The following is a 26,281-nucleotide window of genomic DNA, read 5'->3' as shown; positions in this document are numbered from 1 at the left end:
GCTGTTTTGTGACCCAGTGTGTGATCTGTTTTGGAGAATGTTCCATGTGCACTTGAAGAATGTGTATTCTACTGCTTTTGGATGAAAAGTTCTGAATATATCTGTATTAATTGATTTATATGTTTGGGAGCTCTCATATTGGGGCATAAACATTTACAATTGTTAGCTCTTCTTGATTGATAGACCCCTTCATTATTTTATAATGCTCTTCTTCATCTCTTGTTAGTCTCTGTTTTAAAATCTAGTTTGTCTGATATAAGTATGGCTATTCCAGCTTTCTTTTGACATCCAGTAGCATAATAGATGGTTCTCCATTCCCTCACTTTCAATCTGCTGGTGTCCTCAGGTCTAAAATGAGTATCTTATTGGCAGCATATAGATAGATTTTTTTTTTTAATCCCTTCTGATACCCTGTGTCTTTTGATTGGGGCATTTAGTCCATTTACATTCAGAGTGATTATTGAAAGATAGGGATTTTGTATCATTGTGTTATCTGTAGGTTTAGTAGTTGTGGTGTTGTCTCTGGTCCTTTGTAGTCTCTGCTGCTTTCCACTCACAGAGTCCCCCATAGGATCTCCTGCAGGGCTAGTTTAGTTAAAGACTTCTTTTCTAAAGAATAGGATCTACTTCATTCATGGTCTTACATGCAGTATAAGTTAAATGAAGTGATTAAGGGTGGAACGTTATCCCTATCTTTGAGTTTCTACCTTAATTCTCATTAAACAAGTTTGATAAATGTGCAATATTTCTGGAAAGTTAAAGTTTATAGAAATTTTTTGTTTGTCCTTTGGCATTAGAAAGTTCACTTAGTGCCTAACTTCTCACTTAACAATGAAGTTAAAACCAAAGTGATTTAGTATGATTTGTAAGAACATCTAATGAACAATTGCATTGTGTATGAAACAGATAGAAGACCTGATTTTTGTGCAATCGATGTGCATTGTTTTGGCCTTGACATCTTGGCAAGATGAATTCTTTAAGGTTCTTTATTAAATTTAGAACTCTAGAGTAAACATAGGCTAATAGCAAATTATACTTTCTATTAATATAAGGAAATAGTAATTTTTTTAAGTTAGAGGTATAATTGACACTTAACATTATATTATTTTCAAATGTACCATGTAATCGTTCAATATTGGTATATATTGTGAAATGATCCCTATGGTAAATCTTGTTAATTACAAGGCAATAGTAATTTTAAATAATTTTTATTAATGACCACTAAATAGAATGTTTAATGACCACTGAACAGAATGACTTGTAGAATCTATTTAGATCCAATTGTTAGGGTACAGAAAACTTAGTTCAGTATAATCTACCTTTTTCTCAACTCCTGATCATCGTTTTGATTTCTAAAAAAAATGATAACATGATTATTAAGTTAATTTGATACTTCATCTCACTTTATATCTTTTTAAAATCATTTGCAGGAGAGGGCTGCTCACTATTTATATGGCCAATTTGGTAAGTAATTCTTTTCTTTTTGTTGTTGCTTTTAAAGTTTCATTGTGCTTTTTCATTTCTCTTTTTAAAATCAAGTTACATTTAAAAAATGGGAAGGAAAGCTACTTAAATTTCAGAATATTTTCTGTCTCAGTTTTAAAGCATAGTCTTAAATGTTTAAAAAAGACTTGATGCCACCCAGTTTATTCCTGTCATACATGACTTAATTTCATTTATTTCAGGAGGAAAGTGATTCACTGCCCTGTGTCCTTCATGGCTGTTTTTTTTCTTTAAGCTTAGATCTTCATCTTTGATAGGATATATATTTCTGTGTATCTCTTTCTCTGTATCTTTGATTTAATTTCATACTCTGCTTCTGTTGCCATTTCTTATAGAAAAATGATTTAAAAATGAGCTTTTGTGATGTCATTATTCTTGGACGTCAGGACAGCATTGGTTCTATCTCTAAAGTCTGAGTATATTTAATAACATAATTAGCTAGGCTTCTTAATCTGTAAGTCTACAGGAATGAAATTAATGTTGTTTAGTCTGTTATTCTTTATGGTAAATATACAGTCAAGATTATATAATTTTCATTGCCAAGTTCATGATTTAGAATGTATTTATATTGAAATCTTCTAAAGTTGTTTAATAGAATTGGTAGTCAACATTGAAAACTTCAACTAAAAAATTATTTATTTATCTGAAGATAGGTTGTTGAATTCTCTAATGAGGGAATATAATTCAGAGTTATATTTATCAATTCTTTTCAGCTATAAATTTTTTATTATAAATTAGTAATATTTAATTTTTGCTCTGTACTTAGCATATGTCACTTACTGTGCTATATGCTGGTAGACAGGATGGAGATAGTCTTTACACTTAATGGAGTTTGCTGTCTAGTGAAGGAGTCACAGTAAAAATAACAATGTTTGAAAAGGACTAGAATATAAATTATAGTATGCTATGAGAACCATAATAGTAGCACCAAATTATTCTGGGTGCTGCTCTTCTTTCTTATTTTTTAAAAAACTTAAAAATACTTTCCCTGCATACTAGGGTGGGTTTGAATTTTAATGTGTTTTTTTTCTTTAAACAAGCACATACTTTTCTATACTACCACATGGTGTGTATACTTTAATACCCAAATGCTATCTGTATTTAATTTTTTGTAATGTTTATTTATTTTTGAGAGAGAGAGATAGAGACAGACAGAACGCAAGCAGGGGAGGGGCAGAGAGAGAGGGAGACACAGAATCTGAAGCAGGCTCCAGGCTCCGAGCTGTCAGCACAGAGCCCGATGTGGGGTTCGAACTCACTGATGGTGAGATCATGATCTGAGCCGAAGTCGGACACTTAAGCGACTGAGCCATCCAGGCACTCCAAATACTAGCTGTATTTATATACTTGTCTTTAAATTCTAAGTAAAATTTTACAAACTTTTTTTTGGTGTGGTGTGGTGTGGTGTGTGTGTGTGTGTGTGTGTGTGTGTGTATTGCCTCATTTAGATTGTTAATTTCTGGAGAGATGATCTTTGATTTTGGTTGATATAATCAGTGCTAGAGATTGGTCTTTAAATACTGTAGTTTTGGGGAATAAGCCTTTTATTTGAATGAATCATGCAGAGATTCATATGCAGCTGTAAGAAATGGTGGAGAGATCTCGTATTCATTCTACTCAGTTTCCTCAGTAGTAATATCTTCCAAAACCAAAGTAGTATCAAAATTATGATATTTATATTGATATTTAAAGAAATTTTCCTTTCGACAAGGATCAAAAGTTAATTTTGATCCTTTATTAAGGACATTTTTTTATCATTAACCACAAAATTTTAATCAGACCAAAGCCCTTTTTTATACCTCAATTTTTTTTTTAATGCCACAATTTTGACTATGTTTAAAGGAAAGTAAATTTGTATATAATATATTCTTGGTACTAATGATAACCTAATAAGTTTAATTCTTCTCTTTATCTAAATAGAGCCTTTTGTTTATACAGTTACTATACAACTATTTCTGTAATAAGAGAGTGGCTGGTGCAGAATAGGTAAAGATTTAAATATTTTCAGAGACTGAATTTATCCTTAAGAAGTAACTTTGTTCTGTAATTTGATTGTTGCTTCCTAGACTAAGTTGAAATTGTTGGCGTATAATATCAAGAGCAATATTTCTAAATGTTAGGAGGTTTTATTTTAAAATTATTTACTGTATTTAGGTATGTATTTCTGATTTGGAAAGTATCAAAAAGCATAAAAAAGAAAGTAAAAAATCATCTGTAATTTTACCATGTAGTAATTTTAGTATTTATTTTTTATTCCCTTCCTTCTCTAATGTACATACATAAGTACACAAATATAGATGCATAGATTTCCAATACATTTGGAAATGTGGGTGGTGTTATGGTTGTTGCAGTGACTGGGGGATGTTGCAAGCATTTAATGAAGAAGCCAGGGATGCTAAACACCCTGCAGTAAAGGGACAGTTCTGCATTATGAAGAACATCCCATCTCAAATGTCAGCTGCACTCCTGAGTGGGTACATATCATATATCCTTTTTAAACAATCAGGGACATATGTTTTGTGACATCTTTTGTTTCTGTGCTATCTAGTTTTTATTGCTCGCGATATTAAGTAATCTTAATATCCCCCCTCAAAATGTTGGGAGACAATGAAATAATAGCCCCCCTCAAAATGTTGGGAGACAATGAAATAATAACTATTTGGCTAATAATAATATCATCTTGTTAGTTTTGGTTGTGATAGTTACCCATTCCTTGGTTACTTTGATCAGAAAATTTCAAAGGCATTGACATGCCTTTGAATGAGTACAAGATAGAAGAATATGTAGATTTGTCTTCATATTGTCTTTATTTATTGTCTTGTCTTTATTTTTATTAGTAAATATTTATTGCATGCATGGTACTTTTCTAGGTATTGGGACACAAATATAACCTATCATTCTGTCCTTGAAATTGATTTAGTTGAGGGTACAAGGTATACCTGGATCAATACCTAGGTGATTGATAGGTCAAGATAGTGCATTCACGTCAAATATGTGATAAGATAATAAAGTCCTTAGAACTTTAGAAAAGGAAGTTAGCTTTGGGCTAGGGCAATCACAAAGTTTCATGAATTACATGGAACTTGAACCTTGAGGAAAGGAGGGGACTTGGAGGCAGCTTCATCTTAGAAACATGTCATTGGTGACCATAAGACAAAATCCTTCCCTTTCCAAGGATTGCTAAGTTGGGGTCAACGTTTACAAAAAAAGAAAAAGATAAGAAACATTCAGTATCTACCATGTTAGACACTGTGAGTGAAACTGTAGCCATTAAACAAGGTTGGGTCACCTGGGTGCCTCAGTCGTGTCTAACTCTTGATTTTGGCTCACGTCATGATCTCATGGTTCATGAGATTGAGCCCCATGGCAAGTTCTGTGCTGACAATGCAGGGCCTGCTGGGGATTCTCTCTCTCTTTCTCTCTCTCTGCCCCATATAGTTCTGTTTATGGGGGATCTTCTACTTAAGAAGAAAGAAATATATAAGAGGAAAGAAATACATAAGCCAATGGAAATAAACCTCATCTCTGTTTTTTAGTATTGACAGTTGTCTCAGAACAGAAAACAGTATAGTGTTTGTACTATGCAATTGTGAGGATACAGTTTGCTAACTGTGTTTTTGTTAGTGTTGTAGGAAACAGGTGAAGAGCTATATACTCTAAATAAAGGACATCTCTATTAGTTCTTTTGTTATTATGAAAAGATTTTTTCTGGTCTCCTTATAGTTACTTTTATTACCCATGATATCTGTAAGTAAGCCCTGGTAAGTCTCTGTTATTAGATCAGTGGTTTATAGCCTTAATGATTAGCAGTTTCAATAATTACAAACTTAAGGCAGTTGAATTCATATCCATCTGAAAGTGTGTTTTGTTATGTGTTTGTTAGCTTATTTTGGAAGGAAAGGGGTACAATTTTTAAAATAGTATAGTTTTTTAGATTTTTAGAATTCATAGAGGATTAGTTGTTAAAGGAAAAAATGTGCAAAAGGTATAGACAAGTATGAAATAAAGAATTAAATGTTTTCTCTTGCTTCTGCCCAAGATATGGCTATAAAATTATGGAAATGTTTTGTTGGGACTAATATGTTAGAACCAGTTACCCACACAAACACCAGCTGCCAGGAATTCAACTTTGCCACAGTATAATTTAAGAGTACACATAAAAGTTTGCATTGATATGATTTCCCTTTATTGTGTTGGTTGTGACAATGACAGGATCCCAGGCTTTCAAAATTCATCGTATACTGCTAACAGTTATTTAAAATGCGGTGTTAGGTGAAGTTCATTTATTTTTTAGTTTAATTATAATTTAGGACATTTAAAAATCTCTCTAGGGTGCCAGCGTGGCTCAGTCGGTTAAGTATCCGACTTCGGCTCATGTCATGCATGATCTTACAGTTCGTGAGTTCAAGCCCCATGTCGGGCTCTGTGCTGACAGCTTGGAGCCTGGAGCCTGCTTTGGATTCTGTGTCTCCCTCTCTCTCTGCCCCTCCCCTGCTCATGCTCTGTCTCTCTCACTCTCAAAAAAATGAATAAATGTTAAAAAAAAAAAAACTTGAAAAAAACCTCTCTGTATAGACCCTTTATAAAACTTTTCTCTGCAGTTTCATTTATGCCACTACGCATTCAATAAGGGGTGCATTTTAAAACTGGAAAATATATCTAGTAGGCCTGCTTCTAGCATTTGCTTTTTAATTTTAAACACACACAGTGTCTTTGAATAAAACATCTGTCTTTGATTTTTCAAACATAAGGTTTGAAAATGTTGATTCATATGTTTTCTTGTAAGGCCACTTCAGTGAAATTAGATTCAGCAGGTATTTATTATATGTCAGTACTGTGCTAGGCACATGAGGATACGAAAGAAATATAAAATGGATTATAAATTAGTTGGAGAAATTTGACAGATGAACTTGAAAGAAATAAACTGAAAGTATTAAATTCACAAAAACAATTCTAAACACCTTTTTCCAGTTACTCCCCCCCAGGCCTTCCCTCTGCAGCATATGACATCTACTGTCCATCTAGCTGCTCAGGCCAGAAACTTAGGAGTCTTAACTCTTTTCTTCTCTTTATACTCTTAGTTCAGTCCATTAGGAAATCTTATTCTACTTCTAAAATATATTCTGGGGGTTATAGTGACTTGCCACCTCTGTGGTTCTAACCATAGTTTGAGCCCTAAATCTCTTGCCTGAGCTACCTTAATAGCCTAATAACTGATTTACATCTTCCCACCCTTGTCTTCCTGAATGTAGTCTGTCTTCCACATAAGCAGTCAGAGTCACTGGAAATACAAATTACAGCATGTCAGTCTTCTGCTTAAAACTCAGAAAAACCTTCCCTTCCACTGTACACCAAATGAAATCTAAATGCCTTACTGTGGCTTACAAGGCTCTGACTTCATCTACTTTTTCTTCTCATTCTTTGCACTTGCTTTCTTTCTGTCTGTTGAACACTTTTACAGCCTTAGCATTTGCTTTTCTTTGTGCTTGGAAATCTGTTTCCCTAGATTTCTTGGCTAGCATCTCCTCCTTGTGTAGTTGGCCCATTGTCACCTTCTGAGAGAGCTCTTTCTTACTATCATAGTTAAACAACTTCCCCTCACCTCTCTACTCTCTAACTGGTAATCCTATCTTTTTTCATGGCATTTATAAGTACTGAATTTTTTATTTGTTTGTTGTCTTTTTTCCCTCACTGTGTGTAAGCTGCTTAAGGGCAAGGGACTCTTGCTTGCTCCCTGACATATCTCTAGTACCTAAAAATACTGCTTAGCATATAGTATATGCTCAATAAATAATTATTGAATGAAAGTCGACTGGGAGCAGATACTACTTAAAATGGCAAAAATGAGAGAGAATGATCTCTATTCTTATTTCACCCCTTTCAATACCCCTAAGTCTTAAGTCCTTTAAGCCAACCAAATGACCTTGTTTTCCCACAGGATATAAACAGAGGAGTAAGTGGATCTGTCCTCGGTTGAGTTCCTGAAGTTGTAGATCCGTTTTTGGAAGCCTTCTTAGAAGTACCAGAATTAGTGGTGATACTGCTTTTTAGGTTCTTAACTCTGACTCAGTCAAATTGAGGAATGTATTGCTGGTACCCAGTATAACAATAGACAATGTTGAGCTCTTACCTTCATTAGTAGAAGGTGAGATACTTTGTTATTTGAGGATAATAGGTTCCTTACGTTTGCCATGGCTTTCTTGGTCAGAAAGACAGAAGAGAGAGGAATTTTCCTAGAGACTGTGAGCATGAAAAGGGAAATTGTTGGGATGCTTGGGTGGCTCAGTTGGTTAAGCATCTTCGGCTCAGGTCATGATCTCATGGTTCATGAGTTTGAGCCCCACATCGGGCTATCTGTTGTCAGCACAGAGCCCACTTTGGATCCTCTGCCCCCTTCTTTGTCTGCCCCTCCCCTGCTCACTCTCTCTCTCAAAAATAAATCAACTTAAAAAAATTAAAAAAGGGGAATTTTTAGAGACTCTTATTTTCTTTTACTGGATAATTTAAAACTGTGTTTTTGAGATATTTCCTTATTGTTGTAAGTATTTACTTTGAACTTCACAACATATTTTCAAGACCTGTGTGTGTTATGTACTTCCAATGCATTGCTTCTAACTGCTGTATAAAGTGCCAGAATATTCATCCTCATGTATGCTCTATAATAGTTATTTTAAGGTAGAAATCATATATCATAAAATTTACCCCTTTAAAGTTTACAATCCATTGGTTTTTAGTATATTCACAAAATTGTGCATCTGTCACCACTGTCTAATTTTAGACTATTTCATCCACTGCATTTTATTTGTTCATTCTTCCAGCAATGGATATAAAAATTGCTTCCAATTCAGCATCACCATGTGGTAATGAACATCTTTGTATATGACTGTTTTGTGAATTTTTCTGGGTGTGTGTGAATAAAATTTAAGGAGGTGAATTTTTAGATCATGTGCTTTCTGGTAAAGGTCAGAATGGTTTGGAATGTGAGTAAGACCATTATTCTGGAGTTCATTTGGAGGTAGAATTATTGTTATTTTAGGAGAGAAATTTGTGCTTCTTTGTCTTGTGTTTCTATTTGAATAATTGATTACTCATCTTAGAGATTTCAGGCTTGGAGGTTGAACTTTGAAACCATTAGGTACTCTGCTATAAATGGTTTGGAGTAGTAGTGCAAGGTCAGTTAGACTACAGGGAAATGAGTGTAATTTCTCTTTGGGTATAGCTTGTATTCATAACTAGTCTTTATCACATACCTTTGTTTTCTATTTTTGGTAAAGATAATGTAAAATACATATTGGGAAATTGCAAGAGACAAATGTAAAAGAAAATCAATAAAAATAAGTAAATAAATCTAAAAGAAGCAGATATGAAGAAACAGTTTTACAAAGAAATATAAATAAAAGAGACAAAGGAAAGTAATATATAAGAAAGGAAAATGTAAAATACAATAACAACCTATGTAATAAGCATTTGGCTTTCATTGACACCTGAAGGGGGGTGTAGCACTTCTTTACTTCTGGGTGGGCATGGTCTCTGCTGACACCCCTAGTTGGGGGTAGGGGAGCAGAGGCCTAGTTATCAGCTGGTGGGGCTGAAAGTCTCAGCTCTGTACTTGATATTCTCTGACTCTTCCTCATTGGAGGCCTTGTTATAGCTTTGTGAGGGTGGTCATTTGGTCATTGATGGTGGAATTGGGCCACAGGTTTGTGTGTGTGTGTGTGTGTGTGTGTGTGTGTGTGTGGTGTTTGACTTGAGTAGAGTGGTTATTGTCTAAAAGTTTGTGTTTTGATAGACTGCCCTTTTCTTGGTCCTTTAGCAAGACAGAGCAGGTTTTTGTCTGTGCTTATTAGCATTTACAGCTTACCAGGCTTCTTCAGCTCTAACAGTGGGATAGATAAGGCAAAAAGAAAATGTAGGTACTCACTACCATGTCATTCTTTGGATTGTAAGATCTCTAGATGGTCTGCTCTCTTCTTTTCAATTTTCAGTCTTTAATGTTTGCTTTATATCCAATGTCCAGTGTTTTTAGTTGTAATTAGTGGGAGGAATAAGGAAAATGTATATAACTGATATTCCCAGAAGTAGAAGTCCTTATTTATATATATGTACATATATATATATGTGTGTATATATGTATGTATATATATATGTACATATATATATATATTTTTTCTTCATATATATAGTCAACATTTTTTAAAATGTTTATTTATTTTTGAGAGAGACAGAGACAGAATGTGAGTGGGTTAGGGGCAGAGAGAGAGGGAGATACAGAATCTGAAGCAGGCTCCAGGCTCTGAGCTGTCAGCACAGAGCCTGATGCGGGGCTTGAACTCATGAGCTGTGAGATCATGAGCCGAAATCAGACGCTTAACCGACTGAGCTACCCAGGTGCCCCATATATATGTGTGTGTGTGTGTGTGTGTGTGTGTGTGTGTGTGTGTGTGTGTGTGGTGTGTGTGTGTGTGTGTGTGTGTGTATGTGTGTGTGTATATATATGTATATATATATACATATACATATATATGTATTTATATATATTTGGTAGTCAGAAATAAGCACTTATGAAAAACAAGTTACCAAGATCAAGATCTGGCAGAAACAATTAACATCAAAACAGACCTGCAGAGACTACGTGTGTTGGGATTATCTGAAAATGTTTTAAAACTAGTGTGTTTACTATGTTTAAAATAAAAGATGACTTCTGATGCAGGCTCAATTGGAGTAACAGGGAACAGATTTACCCTTCTGACTGAAACAACAAAAAACAGACAAAATAAAAGAAACGACAGTTTTCAAAACATTGTATATGAAGCAGTGAAGAACAGTGATCCCTGAAAGATTGGAAACTAGTGCGGTGAGTCCTGTGGTTGCTTTGACTTACTACCTGGAGAGCATTTCTAGGTCATGGAGAAGGGATGTAAAACTGAGGCAGAGCCTATTTGTATCTCGGGAGTTGACAAGACATAGCTCGGAGTCCAAGGAAACAAGCTGGCTAGAGTTTGCAGGTAGGAGAGGAGAGAGGTAGTTCCAGAAATGTGCAGAGGATCCCAATGAATAGTTAGGTGAGTTCTGATTTGTGCATGCATGTGAGGAATCTACTGAGATTGGGAAAGGAACCAGCAAAACCCATTAGAGGCAAAAAAAAAAAAAATCCTCTGAGATCATGCAGGGCTAGGAATAGTTAACGTTCCCACCATTGAGAGTAGAAAATTTCATAATTTGCAAGGTATTGGGAAGAGTCAGAAGCATTAGAAGTCTTTAGAAGCATTAAAATTTTTTTACCTCAGAGTGTGGCAAAATTAGTCCTAGACTAAAAACTGCTCTGGCCCCAACTAAAACAACAACAACAATAACAACAACAAAAACAACAACAACAAACAGCAAGACATGAAAGGATCTATTTCCAAATAACTGCATCCCCAAATAAATCTAAAGAAAATTGTGGGAAAACAAAAATATACAACATTCAACAACGTAAAAATCACAGTGTCTGGCATACAATGAAAAATTGTCAGGCATGAAAAGAATTAGGACCAATAATGATGATAAAAATCAATCATTTGAAACGAACTCAGAAGTGATACCTGTGATAGAATTAGTAGACAAGGATCTCAAAGCAGTACTTATTATTGTATTCCATGTACTCAAGAAGTTAGGGGAAATACTGAACATGTTAAGCAGAGATATGGAAGATATATAAAAAAAAGACCCAAATTAAACTTCTAGAGATGAAAGCTATAAGATCTGAGATGAAAAATACACAGAGTAGGTTTAATGGCATATTGGACTTTGCAGAAAATATTAGCGAACCTGAAGGTGTAGCAATAGAAACTATCCAAAATGAAACACCAAGAGAAAATAAAAAACATGAACAGAATATTAGTGATCTAATAGGGCAACTTGAATTTGCCCAATATGCATACATTTGGAGTCTCTGAAAGAGAGGGGGAGGGAGGGTCAGTAAAGGCATTTGGAGAAACGTGATGAAAACTTAACTGTCATATCCAAGAAGCTTAATGGACCTCAAGCACTCTGGGAACATGAAGGAGATGAATCATATCATAGTCGATTAACCCAGTGATAAAGAAAAAAATCTTGAAAGCATCCAGAGAAGAGAGGACCTTTTATACAGAGGAATGAAGATCATGGCAGGAAATCTCTCCTTGGGAATAATACAGACCAGAAGACAGTTAAGCAGTATCTTTAAAGAACTGAAGAAAAGGAACTGTCAACCTAGAGTTGTATACCTAGGAACATATTTTTAAAAGATAAAGATAAAATAAAAATAAAAAATAAAAAAGAATTCATTACCAGCAGACCTGTAGTTAGGAAATGTTGAAGCTTATCAGGAAGTAGTCAGGAAAATGATAGCAGTTGGAAATCTGAGTCTATGCAAAGAAATTAGGATCACTGGAAATGGTTAGCTACGTGGGTAAATATGAAGGATACTTCATGTGTGATACACACACACACACATATATATCCCTTTAAAAAGTATAATTGTAAAAATAATAGCAATGTAGTTTATGAGGATTATAGCATATGTAAAGTAAGGCATAGCAACGATAGTAAAAAGTTCAAGAGGGAAGAATGGGAGTGTAATGCAAGATTTTCATGCTATATGGGACATTGTATAATATCACTTGAGGGTAGACTGTCATACTTTTAAGGTGCATATTATAAATCTTAAATCAACCCAGCTAAATGTATTGTAAAAGTAAAAGGACACATATATTAAAAGTAAACTAAAATGGGTTTCAAAAGAAGCCATTTTAAAAATAAAGGGATAGACATATTTAAAGTAAACTAAAACAGGTTAAAAAAATAAAGTAGAAGGTGAGAAAAGATATATCATGCTCACTTTAAGCAGACATAAGCTGGAGTGGATATATTAACATCAGACATAGTAGATTTCTGAGCAAAGCATATGACCAGAGAAACAGAAGATTATTTAATAACAGTAAAGGGGTAATTGAATTAAAAGTATATAATAGTCCTAAATAAGAGTGCTAATAAGAGAGCTTCGAAATAAGTAAAGCAAAAACTGATGGAACTGCAATGACAAATAAGCACATTCACATCTATACTTAGAGATTACAGCATTATTCTCTCAATAACTGAGTGTCAAAAGAAAATCATTAAGGGTATAGAAGCCTTAAATAACATCAACTACCTTGGTATAGTTGACATTTATAGAATTTTCTACCCAACAACAGAATGAACATTGTTTCTTCCTTCCTTCCTTCCTTCCTTCCTTCCTTCCTTCCTTCCTTCCCTCCCTCCCTCCCTCCCTCCCTTCCTTTCTTTCCTTCTGTCCTTTTTCTTTCTTTCTTTAGCCCATCCCCCCGACCGAACACTCCACCAGCAACCCTTAGTTTGTTCTCTATTTAGGAGTCTTTTATGGTTTGCCTCCTTCTCTGTTTTTAACTTATTTTTGCTTCCTTTCCCTACATTCATCTGTTTGGCTTCTTAAATTCCACATATGGCCGAAGTCATGATATTTGTCTTTGGCTGACTGACTTATTTCACTTAAGATAATACACTCTAGTTCCATCCATGTTGTTGCAAATGGCAAGCTTTCATTCTTTTTGATTGCCAAGTAATATTCATTGCACGTATATACCACATCTTCTTTATCATCTGTTAATGGACATTTGGGCTCTTTCCATACTTTGGCTTACTGTCGATAGTGCTGCTATAAACATTGGGGTGCACGCGCCCCTTCGAGGCAGCACTCCTGTGTTCTTTGGATACATACCTAGTAGTGCAATTGCTGGGTCATAGGGTAGTTCTATTTTTAATTTTTTGAGGAACCTCCATACTGTTTTCCAGAGTGGCTGTACCAGTATGCATTCCTACCAGCAGTGCAAAAGAGATCCTCTCTCTCTGCATCCTTGAAAACATCTGTTGTTGACTGAGTCGTTCATTTTAGCCATTCTGACTGGTGTGAGATGGTATCTCATTGTGGTTTTGATTTGTATTTTCCTGATGATGAGTGATGTTGAGCATTTTTTCATATGTCTGTTAGCCATCTAGATGTCTTATTTGGAAAAGTATTCATGTCTTTTACCCATGTCTTCACTGGATTATATGTTTTTCAGGTATTGAGTTTGATAAGTTCTTTATAGACTGTGGGTACTAACCCTTTATCTGATATATCATTTGCAAATATCTTCTCTCATAGAATGCACATTATTTTCAAGTGCCATTAAGATTGACCATATTCTGGACTATAAGGCAAGTCTCAAGGGATTCAAGTCCTACAATTTGTTGTTTTGCCAAATTGTCATTAAACTTGAAGTGAGTAAGAGATACTGGAAAACCCCTAAATATTTGGAAAGAAACATACTTCAGAAGATATCATGAGAGACACTAGAAAGTATTTTGATCTGAATGAAAAAGCAAACACAACATATCAAAATTTGTGGTATATACTTACTGCCTATTTAGAGGGAAATTTATAGCACTAAATGCCTGTTTAAAAAAAGAAGGACTTGGGGTACCTGTGTGGCTCAGTCAGTTGGGCATGGGACTCTTCGGCTCAGGTCATGATCTCAGGGTAGTGGGATAGAGCCCTGCATGGGGCTCCATGCTGGGTATGGAGCCTGCTTAAGATTCTCTCTCCCCATCTCCCTCTGCTCCTCTCCTACCTTTGTGCACATATGTGTGTGTATACTTTCTCTCAAAAGAAAAAAAAATGAAACAGAAGAAAGGCCTTAAATCAGTGACTTAGTTTCTACCTTAAAAAACTAGATAAAGAAGAGCAGTTAAGGGGCACCTGGGTGGCGCAGTCGGTTAAGCGTCCGACTTCAGCCAGGTCACGATCTCGCGGCCCGTGAGTTCGAGCCCCGCGTCAGGCTCTGGGCTGATGGCTCAGAGCCTGGAGCCTGTTTCCGATTCTGTGTCTCCCTCTCTCTCTGCCCCTCCCCCGTTCATGCTCTGTCTCTCTCTGTCCCAAAAATAAATAAATGTTGAAAAAAAAAAAAAAAGGGGGGAGTTGCGGCAAGATGGCGGCTTAGGAGGACGCTGGGCTCACCGCACGTCCTGCTGATCACTTAGATTCCATCTACACCTGCCTAAATAACCCAGAAAACCGCCAGAGGATTAGCAGAACAGAGTCGCCGGAGCCAAACGCAGACGAGAGGCCCACGGAAGAGGGTAGGAAGGGCGGCGAGGCGGTGCGCGCTCCATGGACTGGCGGGAGGGAGCCGGGGCGGAGGGGCGGCTCGCCGGCCAAGCAGAGCCCCCGAGTCGGGCTGGCAAAAGCGGAGGGGCCTGACGGACTGTGTTCCCACAACAAGCGCGACTTAGCGTCTGGGAGGTCAGAAATTAACAGCTCTGCTCGGAAAGCGGGAAGGCTGGAGGACAAAGGGAGGGAGAGCTGCTGAGCCCCCTGACAACAGAGCTCAGTTTGGTGGGGAACAAAGGCGCTCGCCAGCGCCATTTCCCCCGCCCATCCCCCAGCCGAAATCCCAAAGGGAACTGGTTCCTGCCAGGGAACTTGCTCGCTCCGCGCAAACACCCAACTCTGCGCTTCTGCGGAGCCAAACCTCCAGCAGCGGATCTGACTCCCTCCCGCTGCCACAGGGCCCCTCCTGAAGTGGATCACCTAAGGAGAAGCGATCTAAGCCTGCCCCTCCTGCCCCCGAGCACCTTGCCTACCCACCCCAGCTAATACGCCAGATCCCCAGCATCACAAGCCTGGCAGGGTGCAAGTAGCCCAGACGAGCCACACCACCCCACAGTGAATCCCGCCCCTAGGAGAGGGGAAGAGAAGGCACACACCAGTCTGACTGTGGCCCCAGCGGTGGGCTGGGGGCAGACATCAGGTCTGACTGCGGCCCCGCCCACCAACTCCAGGTATACACCACAGCACAGGGGAAGTGCCCTGCAGGTCCTCACCACGCCAGGGACTATCCAAAATGACCAAGCGGAAGAACTCCCCCCAGAAGAATCTCCAGGAAATAACAACAGCTAATGAGCTGATCAAAAAGGATTTAAATAATATAACAGAAAGTGAATTTAGAATAATAGTCATAAAATTAATCGCTGGGCTTGAAAACAGTATACAGGACAGCAGAGAATCTCTTGCTACAGAGATCAAGGGACTAAGGAACAGTCACGAGGAGCTGAAAAACGCTTTAAACGAAATGCATAACAAAATGGAAACCACCACAGCTCGGCTTGAAGAGGCAGAGGAGAGAATAGGTGAACTAGAAGATAAAGTTATGGAAAAAGAGGAAGCTGAGAAAAAGAGAGATAAAAAAATCCAGGAGTATGAAGGGAAAATTAGAGAATTAAGTGATACACTAAAAAGAAATAATATACGCATAATTGGTATCCCAGAGGAGGAAGAGAGAGGGAAAGGTGCTGAAGGGGTACTTGAAGAAATCATAGCTGAGAACTTCCCTGAACTGGGGAAGGAAAAAGGCATTGAAATCCAAGAGGCACAGAGAACTCCCTTCAGACGTAACTTGAATCGATCTTCTGCACGACATATCATAGTGAAACTGGCAAAATACAAGGATAAAGAGAAAATTCTGAAAGCAGCAAGGGGTAAACGTGCCCTCACATATAAAGGGAGACCTATAAGACTCGTGACTGATCTCTCTTTTGAAACTTGGCAGGCCAGAAAGAATTGGCAAGAGATTTTCAGGGTGCTAGACAGAAAAAATATGCAGCCAAGAATCCTTTATCCAGCAAGTCTGTCATTTAGAATAGAAGGAGAGATAAAGGTCTTCCCAAACAAACAAAAACTGAAGGAATTTGTCACCACTAAACCAGCCCTACAAGAGATCCTAAGGGGGACCCTGTGAGACAAAGTCCCAGAGACATCACTATAAGCATAAAACATACAGACATCACAATGACTCTAAACCCGTATCTTTCTATAATAACACTGAATGTAAATGGATTAAATGCGCCAACCAAAAGACATAGGGTATCAGAATGGATAAAAAAACAAGACCCATCTATTTGCTGTCTACAAGAGACTCATTTTAGACCTGAGGACACCTTTAGATTGAGAGTGAGGGGATGGAGAACTATTTATCATGCGACTGGAAGCCAAAGGAAAGCTGGAGTAGCCATACTTATATCAGACAAACTAGACTTTAAATTAAAGGCTGTAACAAGAGATGAAGAAGGACATTATATAATAGTTACAGGGTCTATCCATCAGGAAGAGCTAACAATTATCAATGTCTATGCACCGAATACCGGAGCCCCCAAATATATAAAACAATTACTCATAAACATAAGCAACCTTATTGATAAGAATGTGGTAATTGCAGGGGACTTTAATACACCACTTACAGAAATGGATAGATCAACTAGACACACGGTCAATAAAGAAACAAGGGCCCTGAATGAGACATTGGATGAGATGGACTTGACAGATATATTTAGAACTCTGCATCCCAAAGCAACAGAATATACTTTCTTCTCGAGTGCACATGGAACATTCTCCAAGATAGATCATATACTGGGTCACAAAACAGCCCTTCATAAGTTTACAAGAATTGAAATTATACCATGCTTACTTTCAGACCACAATGCCATGAAGCTTGAAATCAACCACAGGAAAAAGTCTGGAAAACCTCCAAAAGCATGGAGGTTAAAGAACACCCTACTAGCGAATGAGTGGGTCAACCAGGCAATTAGAGAAGAAATTAAAAAATATATGGAAACAAACGAAAATGAAAATACAACAATCCAAACGCTTTGGGACGCAGCAAAGGCAGTCCTGAGAGGAAAATACATTGCAATCCAGGCCTATCTCAAGAAACAAGAAAAATCCCAAATACAAAATTAACAGCACACCTAAAGGAACTAGAAGCAGAACAGCAAAGGCAGCCTAAGCCCAGCAGAAGAAGAGAAATAATAAAGATCAGAGCAGAAATAAACAATATAGAAACTAAAAAAACTGTAGAGCAGATCAACGAAACCAAGAGTTGGTTTTTTGAAAAAATAAACAAAATTGACAAACCTCTAGCCAGGCTTCTCAAAAAGAAAAGGGAGATGACCCAAATAGATAAAATCATGAATGAAAATGGAACTATTACAACCAATCCCTCAGAGATACAAACAATTATCAGGGAATACTATGAAAACTTATATGCCAACAAATTGGACAACCTGGAAGAAATGGACGAATTCCTGAACACCCACACGCTTCCAAAACTCAATCAGGAGGAAATAGAAAGCTTGAACAGACCCATAACCAGCGAAGAAATTGAATCGGTTATCAAAAATCTCCCAACAAATAAGAGTCCAGGACCAGATGGCTTCCCAGGGGAGTTCTACCAGACGTTTAAAGCAGAGATAATACCTATCCTTCTCAAGCTATTCCAAGAAATAGAAAGGGAAGGAAAACTTCCAGACTCATTCTATGAAGCCAGTATTACTTTGATTCCTAAACCAGACAGAGACCCAGTAAAAAAAGAGAACTACAGGCCAATATCCCTGATGAATATGGATGCAAAAATTCTCAATAAGATACTAGCAAATCGAATTCAACGGCATATAAAAAGAATTATTCACCATGATCAAGTGGGATTCATTCCTGGGATGCAGGGCTGGTTCAACATTCGCAAATCAATCAACGTGATACATCACATTAACAAAAAAAGAGAGAAGAACCATATGATCCTGTCAATCGATGCAGAAAAGGCCTTCGACAAAATCCAGCACCCTTTCTTAATAAAAACCCTTGAGAAAGTCGGGATAGAAGGAACATACTTAAAGATCATAAAAGCCATTTATGAAAAGCCCACAGCTAACATCATCCTCAACGGGGAAAAACTGAAAGCTTTTTCCCTGAGATCAGGAACACGACAAGGATGCCCACTCTCACCGCTGCTGTTTAACATAGTGCTGGAAGTTCTAGCATCAGCAATCAGACAACAAAAGGAAATCAAAGGCATCAAAATTGGCAAAGATGAAGTCAAGCTTTCGCTTTTTGCAGATGACATGATATTATACATGGAAAATCCGATAGACTCCACCAAAAGTCTGCTAGAACTGATACAGGAATTCAGCAAAGTTGCAGGCTACAAAATCAATGTACAGAAATCAGTTGCATTCTTATACACTAACAATGAAGCAACAGAAAGACAAATAAAGAAACTGATCCCATTCACAATTGCACCAAGAAGCATAAAATACCTAGGAATAAATCTAACCAAAGATGTAAAGGATCTGTATGCTGAAAACTATAGAAAGCTTCTGAAGGAAATTGAAGAAGATTTAAAGAAATGGAAAGACATTCCCTGCTCATGGATTGGAAAAATAAATATTGTCAAAATGTCAATACTACCCAAAGCTATCTACACATTCAATGCAATCCCAATCAAAATTGCACCAGCATTCTTCTCGAAACTAGAACAAGCAATCCTAAAATTCATATGGAACCACAAAAGGCCCCGAATAGCCAAAGGAATTTTGAAGAAGAAGACCAAAGCAGGAGGCATCACAATCCCAGACTTTAGCCTCTACTACAAAGCTGTCATCATCAAGACAGCATGGTATTGGCACCAAAACAGACACATAGACCAATGGAATAGAATAGAAACCCCAGAACTAGACCCACAAACGTATGGCCAACTCATCTTTGACAAAGCAGGAAAGAACATCCAATGGAAAAAAGACAGCCTCTTTAACAAATGGTGCTGGGAGAACTGGACAGCAACATGCAGAAGGTTGAAACTAGACCACTTTCTCACACCATTCACAAAAATAAACTCAAAATGGATAAAGGACCTAAATGTGAGACAGGAAACCATCAAAACCTTAGAGGAGAAAGCAGGAAAAGACCTCTCTGACCTCAGCCGTAGCAATCTCTTACTCGACACATCCCCAAAGGCAAGGGAATTAAAAGCAAAAGTGAATTACTGGGACCTTATGAAGATAAAAAGCTTCTGCACAGCCAAGGAAACAACCAACAAAACTAAAAGGCAACCAACGGAATGGGAAAAGATATTTGCAAATGACATATCGGACAAAGGGCTAGTATCCAAAATCTATAAAGAGCTCACCAAACTCCACACCCGAAAAACAAATAACCCAGTGAAGAAATGGGCAGAAAACATGAACAGACACTTCTCTAAAGAAGACATCCGGATGGCCAACAGACACATGAAAAGATGTTCAGCGTCGCTCCTTATCAGGGAAATACAAATCAAAACCACACTCAGGTATCACCTCACGCCAGTCAGAGTGGCCAAAATGAACAAATCAGGAGACTATAGATGCTGGAGAGGATGTGGAGAAACGGGAACCCTCTTGCACTGTTGGTGGGAATGCAAATTGGTGCAGCCGCTCTGGAAAGCAGTGTGGAGGTTCCTCAGAAAATTAAAAATAGACCTACCCTATGACCCAGCAATAGCACTGCTAGGAATTTATCCAAGGGATACAGGAGCACTGATGCATAGGGCCACTTGTACCCCAATGTTCATAGCAGCACTCTCAACAATAGCCAAATTATGGAAAGAGCCTAAATGTCCATCAACTGATGAATGGATAAAGAAATTGTGGTTTATATACACAATGGAATATTACATGGCAATGAGAAAAAATGAAATATGGCCTTTTGTAGCAACGTGGATGGAACTGGAGAGTGTGATGCTAAGTGAAATAAGCCATACAGAGAAAGACAGATACCATATGGTCTCACTCTTATGTGGATCCTGAGAAACTTAACAGGAACCCATGGGGGAGGGGAAGGAAAAAAAAAAAAAAGAGGTTAGAAAGGGCGAGAGCCAAAGCATAAGAGACTGTTAAAAACTGAGAACAAACTGAGGGTTGATGGGGGGTGGGAGGGAGGAGAGGGTGGGTGATGGGTATTGAGGAGGGCACCTTTTGGGATGAGCACTGGGTGTTGTATGGAAACCAATTTGTCAATAAATTTCAGAAAAAAAAAATAAAAAAAAAAATAAAAAAAAAAATAAAAACAAACAAACAGGGGCGCCTGGGTGGCACAGTCGGTTAAGTGTCCGACTTCAGCCAGGTCACGATCTCGCGGCCCGTGAGTTCGAGCCCCGCGTCGGGCTCTGGGCTGATGGCTCAGAGCCTGGAGCCTGTTTCTGATTCTGTGTCTCCCTCTCTCTCTGCCCCTCCCCCGTTCATGCTCTGTCTCTCTCTGTCCCAAAAATAAATAAACGTTGAAAAAAAAAATTAAAAAAAAAAATAAATAAAAACAAACAAACAAACAAAAAAAAAAAAAAAAAAAGAAAAAAAAAAAAAAGAAGAGCAGTTAAACCTAAAGAGAGAAGAAGTAAGGAAATAATAAATATTAGTGTGGAAATAAATGAAATAGTAAACTATGAAAACCAGGGAAAAAAATAAATATACCCAAAGCTAGTTCTTTGAAAAAATGAATAAAATTGATGGCTTTCTAGCCAGACTGATCAGGAAAAGATGAGAGAAAATACAAATTACCAATATCAGGAATGAGAGAAGTGATATCCGTATACAGTAAATAGGTATTAAGAGTATACTAATATTTGATATTTTGAACAAGTTTAAGTCTGTATATTTGACAATTTAGATGAAATGGTTTCATTTCTTGAAAGATACCACCAGAATTCACTCAAGAAGAAATAGATAACATGATCATTCTTGTATTTATTAAGGAAATTGGATTTGTAGTTAAAAACATTTTTCCAAAGAAAATACCAAGCCTTAGTGGTTTTACTGGTGAGGTCTACTAAATATTTAAAGAAGAAGTAATACCAGTTCTACTCAGACTATATCAGAAAGTTGAAGAGAAGTGATCACTTTCATAATCACTGAGGCCAGCATATTTTATTTTAGTTGAAGTATAGTTGACATAGAATATCAAATTACAGCACAGCAATTCAACAATTATTATATACATGATGAAATGCTTACCATGGCAAGTGTATTACAATTTTATTGACTATATTCCCCCTGCTGTTCTTTTCATCTCTGTGACTTACTTACCTTATAATTGGAATTCTGTAACTCTTAATTCTTTACCCATTTTGCCTGTCTTCATCTTCCCCTTCCCTTTGGCAGCCAGTTTGTTCTCTATATTTATGAGTCTGTTTCTCTCTCTCTCTTTTTTTCTTTTTTGTTTTTGAGAGTCCACATATAAGTATAATTATATGGTATTTGTCTTTTTCTGTCTGGGTATTTCATTTAGCATAATACCCTCTAGGTTCATCCATATTGTCATGAATGGCAAGATTTTATTTTATTGTTTTATGGCTGAGTAATATTCCATTGTGTATATATACCACATCTTCTTTATCCATTTATCTATCAGTGGCTATTTTAGTTGCTTCCATATCATGGATGTTTTAAATAACTTTGCAGTAGACATAGAGGTGATGTATCTTTTCACATTAGTATTTTCATTTTCTTCACGGAAATACCCAGAAGTGGAATTGCTGTATAATATGGTATGTATGTTTCTTGCAGAACCTCCATACTGTTTTTCAGGGTGGTTGCACTAATTTACATTCTTTCCAACTAGGCCAGGCTTTCCTTTTCTCCACATCTTTGCCAACACTTGTTATTTTTTGTTTTTTTAATATGAGCCATTCTGACTAATATGAGGTAAGCTCTCATTGTGGTTGTGATTTGCATTTCTCTAGTGATTAGTGATGTTGGCCATCTGTGTGTGTTCTTTAGAGAAGACAGGTCCTCTGCACATTTTTTAAAAGTTTAAAAAAAAATGTTTATTTATTTATTTTGAGAAAGAGGGAGAGGGAGACACACACAGAGAGAGGGAGACACAGAATCCCAAGCAGGCCCTGCAGCTGTCAGCACAGAGTCTGATGTCGGGCTCCAACTCATGAACCATGAGATCATGACTTGAGCTGAAACCAAGAGTTGGATGGTTAACTGACTGAGCCACCCAGGTGTCCCTGTACATTTTAAAATCAGATTATTAATATTGTTATTATTATTATTTTTGGTGTGGAGTCATGAGTTCTTTATAAATGTTGGATGTTAACACCTTATTGGATGTGTCATTTACAAATATCTTCTCCTGCTTTGTAGGCTGCCTTTGTGTTTTGCTGATGGTTTTCTTCACTGTGCAAAGCTTTTTAGTTTGATGTAATCCCAATTGTTTATTTTGCTTTTATGCCCTTTGCCTGAGAAGGCAGAGCCAGAAAAATATTGCTAAGGTTGATATCCTAGAGATTAATGCCTATGTTTTCTTTTAGGGATTTTATGGCTTCAGGTCTTACATGTAGGTTTTTAATCCATTTTGAGTTTATTTCTGTGTATAAGAAAGTGCTATAGTTTCATTCTTTTACATGTGGCTATCCAGTTTTCCTAGCACTATTTATGGAAGAGATTGTCTTTTCCCTATTGTATATTCTTGCCTCCTTTGTCAAGAATTAATTGACCATATATGTTTGGGTTTATTTCTAGGCTCTCAATTGCTTTCTGTTTATCTATGTATCTCCTTTTGTGCCAGTACCATACTGTTTTGATGACTGTAGATTTGTATTCTTGAAATCTAAGATTGTGATACCTCCTGCTTTATTCTTCTTGAGATCTCAAGATTGATTTGGCTGTTTGGGATCTTTTTTGGTTCCATACACATTTTGGGATTTTTGGTTCTAGTTATGTGAAAAATAACTATTTGTATTTTGATAGGGATTGCATTGGACCTGTGGATTGCTTTGGGTAGTATGGACATTGTAATAGTATTAATTTTTTCAATCCATGAGCATGGTATATTTTTTCATTTATTTGTGTTGCCTTTGATTTCTTTCATCAGTGTTTTATAGTTTTCAGAATACAGGTCTTTTACCTCTTTGGTTAGATTTATTCCTAGGTATTTCATTCTCTTTGATTCAGTTATCAATGATATTCTGTTCTTTATTTCTCTTTCTGCTATTTGCAAATCATACATTAAAAGGAGCTTATAAGGAGTTTATATCCAAAATATATGTGAGGACCTCAAACAACGAAATATGAAAAAAATATCTGATTAAAATTTGTCAGAGGACTTGTATAGACACTGTTCCAAGGAAGACACGTAGTGGCCAAGAGGTACCCAGAATAATGCTCAACATTCCTAATTATCCAGGGAATGCAAATCAAAACCAGAGTTAGATGTCATGTCCTACCTGTTAGAATGACCATATTAAAAGGACAAGAGGGGGCACTTGGGTGGCTCAGTTGGTTAAGTGTTCTACTTCGGTTCAGGTTATGATCTTACAGTTCATGAGTTTGAGCCCTGCATTGAGCTTTGTGCTGAGACCTTGGAGCCTGGAGCCTGCTTCAGATTCTGTGTCTCCATCTCTCTCTGCCCCTCCCCTGCATGCTCTCTGTCTCTCAGAAATAAGCAAACATTAAAAACAAATAAAAAAAAAAACAAGAGATGAATGTTGATGATGTGAAGAAAAGGGAGCAGTTAGTTGTGCACTGTTGGTAGAAATGTAAATTGGTACAGCTGCTGTGGAAAACAGTATGGATGTTCCTTGAAAAATTAAAAACAGAACTACCATATGATCCATCAATTGTATTTATAAGTATATATCTGAAGGAAATGAAATCATTATCTTGAAGACATATCTGCACTCCCATGTTCATTGCAGCATTATTGACCAGAGCCAAGACATTTAAAGAACCTATGTGTCTCTCAATGAATAAGTGGATAAAGAAAATGTGTGTGTGTGTGTGTGTGTGTGTGTGTGTGTGTGTGTGTATAATGTAATATTATTGAATCATAAAAGAGAAGAAAATTCTGCCATTTGGAATAACTGGGTCAGATATTGAGGGTTTTTTTTTTAAGTGAAATAAGTGAAATGAAGAAAGATGACTATTATATGATTTCAGTTATATGTGGAATCTAACAAAGCAGATGATACAGAAACAGACTAGAGTGGTGTTTGGCCTGAGCTGGGACGGGGATAGAGGGAATGGAGAGATGCTGGTCAGTGAGTACAAATTTCCAGTTATAAGATTAATAAGTTCTGGGGATTTAATGTATAGCATTATGATTATAGTTAACAATATTGTATTATATACTTTAAAGTTGCTAAGATAGTAGATATTAAATGTTCTCAGCATAAAAAGAAGACAATTATGTTAGTTGATGGAGATGTTCACTAACCTTATTGTGGTAGTCATTTTGCAGTATATACATGTATGATGTCATCACATTGTTCACCTTAAACTTAAAAAAAAAGTATATTTCTATTATATCTCAGGAAAGCTGGATTAAAAAATAAGTGTATAAGCATACTATGTTGATTTATAATAATCAAAGTGATAACCCAGTTGAATAAAATCATAAATAGTTAAAAGTATTTGAACCTGACTAGGTATTCACTTTTATGTCGTCCCTCTGACTTTGTCTGTTTTTCTCTCCTTCTTCTTTATTTTGTTTTATTATTATTTTTACCCACATGTGTTTATGGGTTGGAGTTCTCATTATCCAGGCCAATGCTGTTAGGATATATAGTATAACCAAAATTAGTATAATGCAAAACACTCACTAATCCTTAAACACTCTCTCAGGTTAACTTGTCATTGTCCTTCGCAGTCTCTAGATTATCTTCTGTGTGGCAGACATTTGGCAATTTGATGCAAGTTCAGTGTAAATCACTGCAAAATGAGACTGCAGGTCTTTTAAAAGATGTAGCATTTCACGAAACCCCTAAAAGTTAATATTTATGGAATAATTGAATCACTGAGAAATGTGGACCTGTCAATTAACAGCTGAAGAAAGCCAATAAATAAATAAATAAATAAATAAACAAATAATATTAATTGTAATTAATTAATAATAATCATACATTATTTCATAAATAATTTATAAACAAACATTAATTATAATTAATATTATAATTATATAATTAATATATTAAGCATAATTAAGTATAATTATGAATATTAATATAACTAATAATGAACATTATTAATTGATAATAATTATAATTTATATATGTATGTATTTATTTATTTATAAAGTTTATTTGTCTATTTTGAGAGAGAGAGAAAGAGGGAGGGGAGAAAATGTGTGGGAGAGGGGCAGAGAGAGAGAGAGAGAGAGAGAGAGAGAGAGAGAGGAGAAAGAGAATCCCAAGCAGGTTCTACACTATCAGAGCAGAGCCTGATGCAGGGCTTGAACCCATGAACTGTGAGATCATGACTTCAGCTGAAATTAAGATTCAGACGCTTAATCGAGCCACCCAGGTGCCCCTGAAATTTATTTTTTTAAATTATGGTTCCAGTTAGACTATTTCCTTACTATTTATCCTGGAATATTTGTCCTTATTTTAAGTTGACCCAAATTCTCTTTGTGACTTTTCAGTTTTAATTATTCTTAGATATTGTGGACCTTCCAAAGTGCTTTTTTGAAAATTTTAAATTAAATTAAGGGAAAAAACTTAGAAATTGGCTTATAGCCCAAGGATGGAAGATGGAATCATCATTCTTCCAGCTAGTATATTAGACTTGGTCCACAGGGCTGAGTTTGCTTTTTGAATACTTTCTTTCAGGTAACCTGCCTGCCTCAGTCAGTAGAGCATGTGACTCTTGATTTTGGGGTCTTGAATTCAAGCCTCACGTTGGGGAATAGTTAAGATGGCTGAGGGAGATCCTAGGCTTGCCCCCTCCCTGTAACACAGCTAGATAAATATCAAGTCCCACGTTGGGTGTGGAGCCTACTTAAAAAAATCAATTTGAATAATTTTTTCTGTGTCAACGAGTTGTAGTTTATACTGACAAGAATGAATCCTATGTGACTTGTTAGATGTGTGCATCACAGACTACAGTGTAACACTTAGGC

The 26,281-nt window shown here is 36.7% G+C and overlaps 1 protein-coding gene across 5 annotated transcripts in view; it reads left to right on the top strand.

Annotated features, from left to right (window-relative positions):
• The window catches only part of TMEM135 (transmembrane protein 135), a 449,569-nt gene that overhangs the window by 113,201 nt on the left and 310,087 nt on the right, over window positions 1–26,281 (top strand). For all 5 annotated transcript variants that reach the window (XR_007156343.1, XM_047878352.1, XM_047878354.1 and 2 more), the window contains one exon: window positions 1,431–1,464. Coding sequence is in view for 4 of the 5 variants with exons in the window: in XM_047878352.1 (XP_047734308.1) it covers window positions 1,431–1,464 (34 nt within the window). In the remaining variant the exon portion in view is untranslated. The remainder of the gene's footprint in view (window positions 1–1,430; window positions 1,465–26,281) is intronic.

This window comes from Prionailurus viverrinus, chromosome D1 (assembly GCF_022837055.1).
Source record: "Prionailurus viverrinus isolate Anna chromosome D1, UM_Priviv_1.0, whole genome shotgun sequence".
Taxonomy (NCBI): domain Eukaryota; kingdom Metazoa; phylum Chordata; class Mammalia; order Carnivora; family Felidae; genus Prionailurus; species Prionailurus viverrinus.
This window is presented reverse-complemented; position numbering and strand designations above follow the sequence as displayed.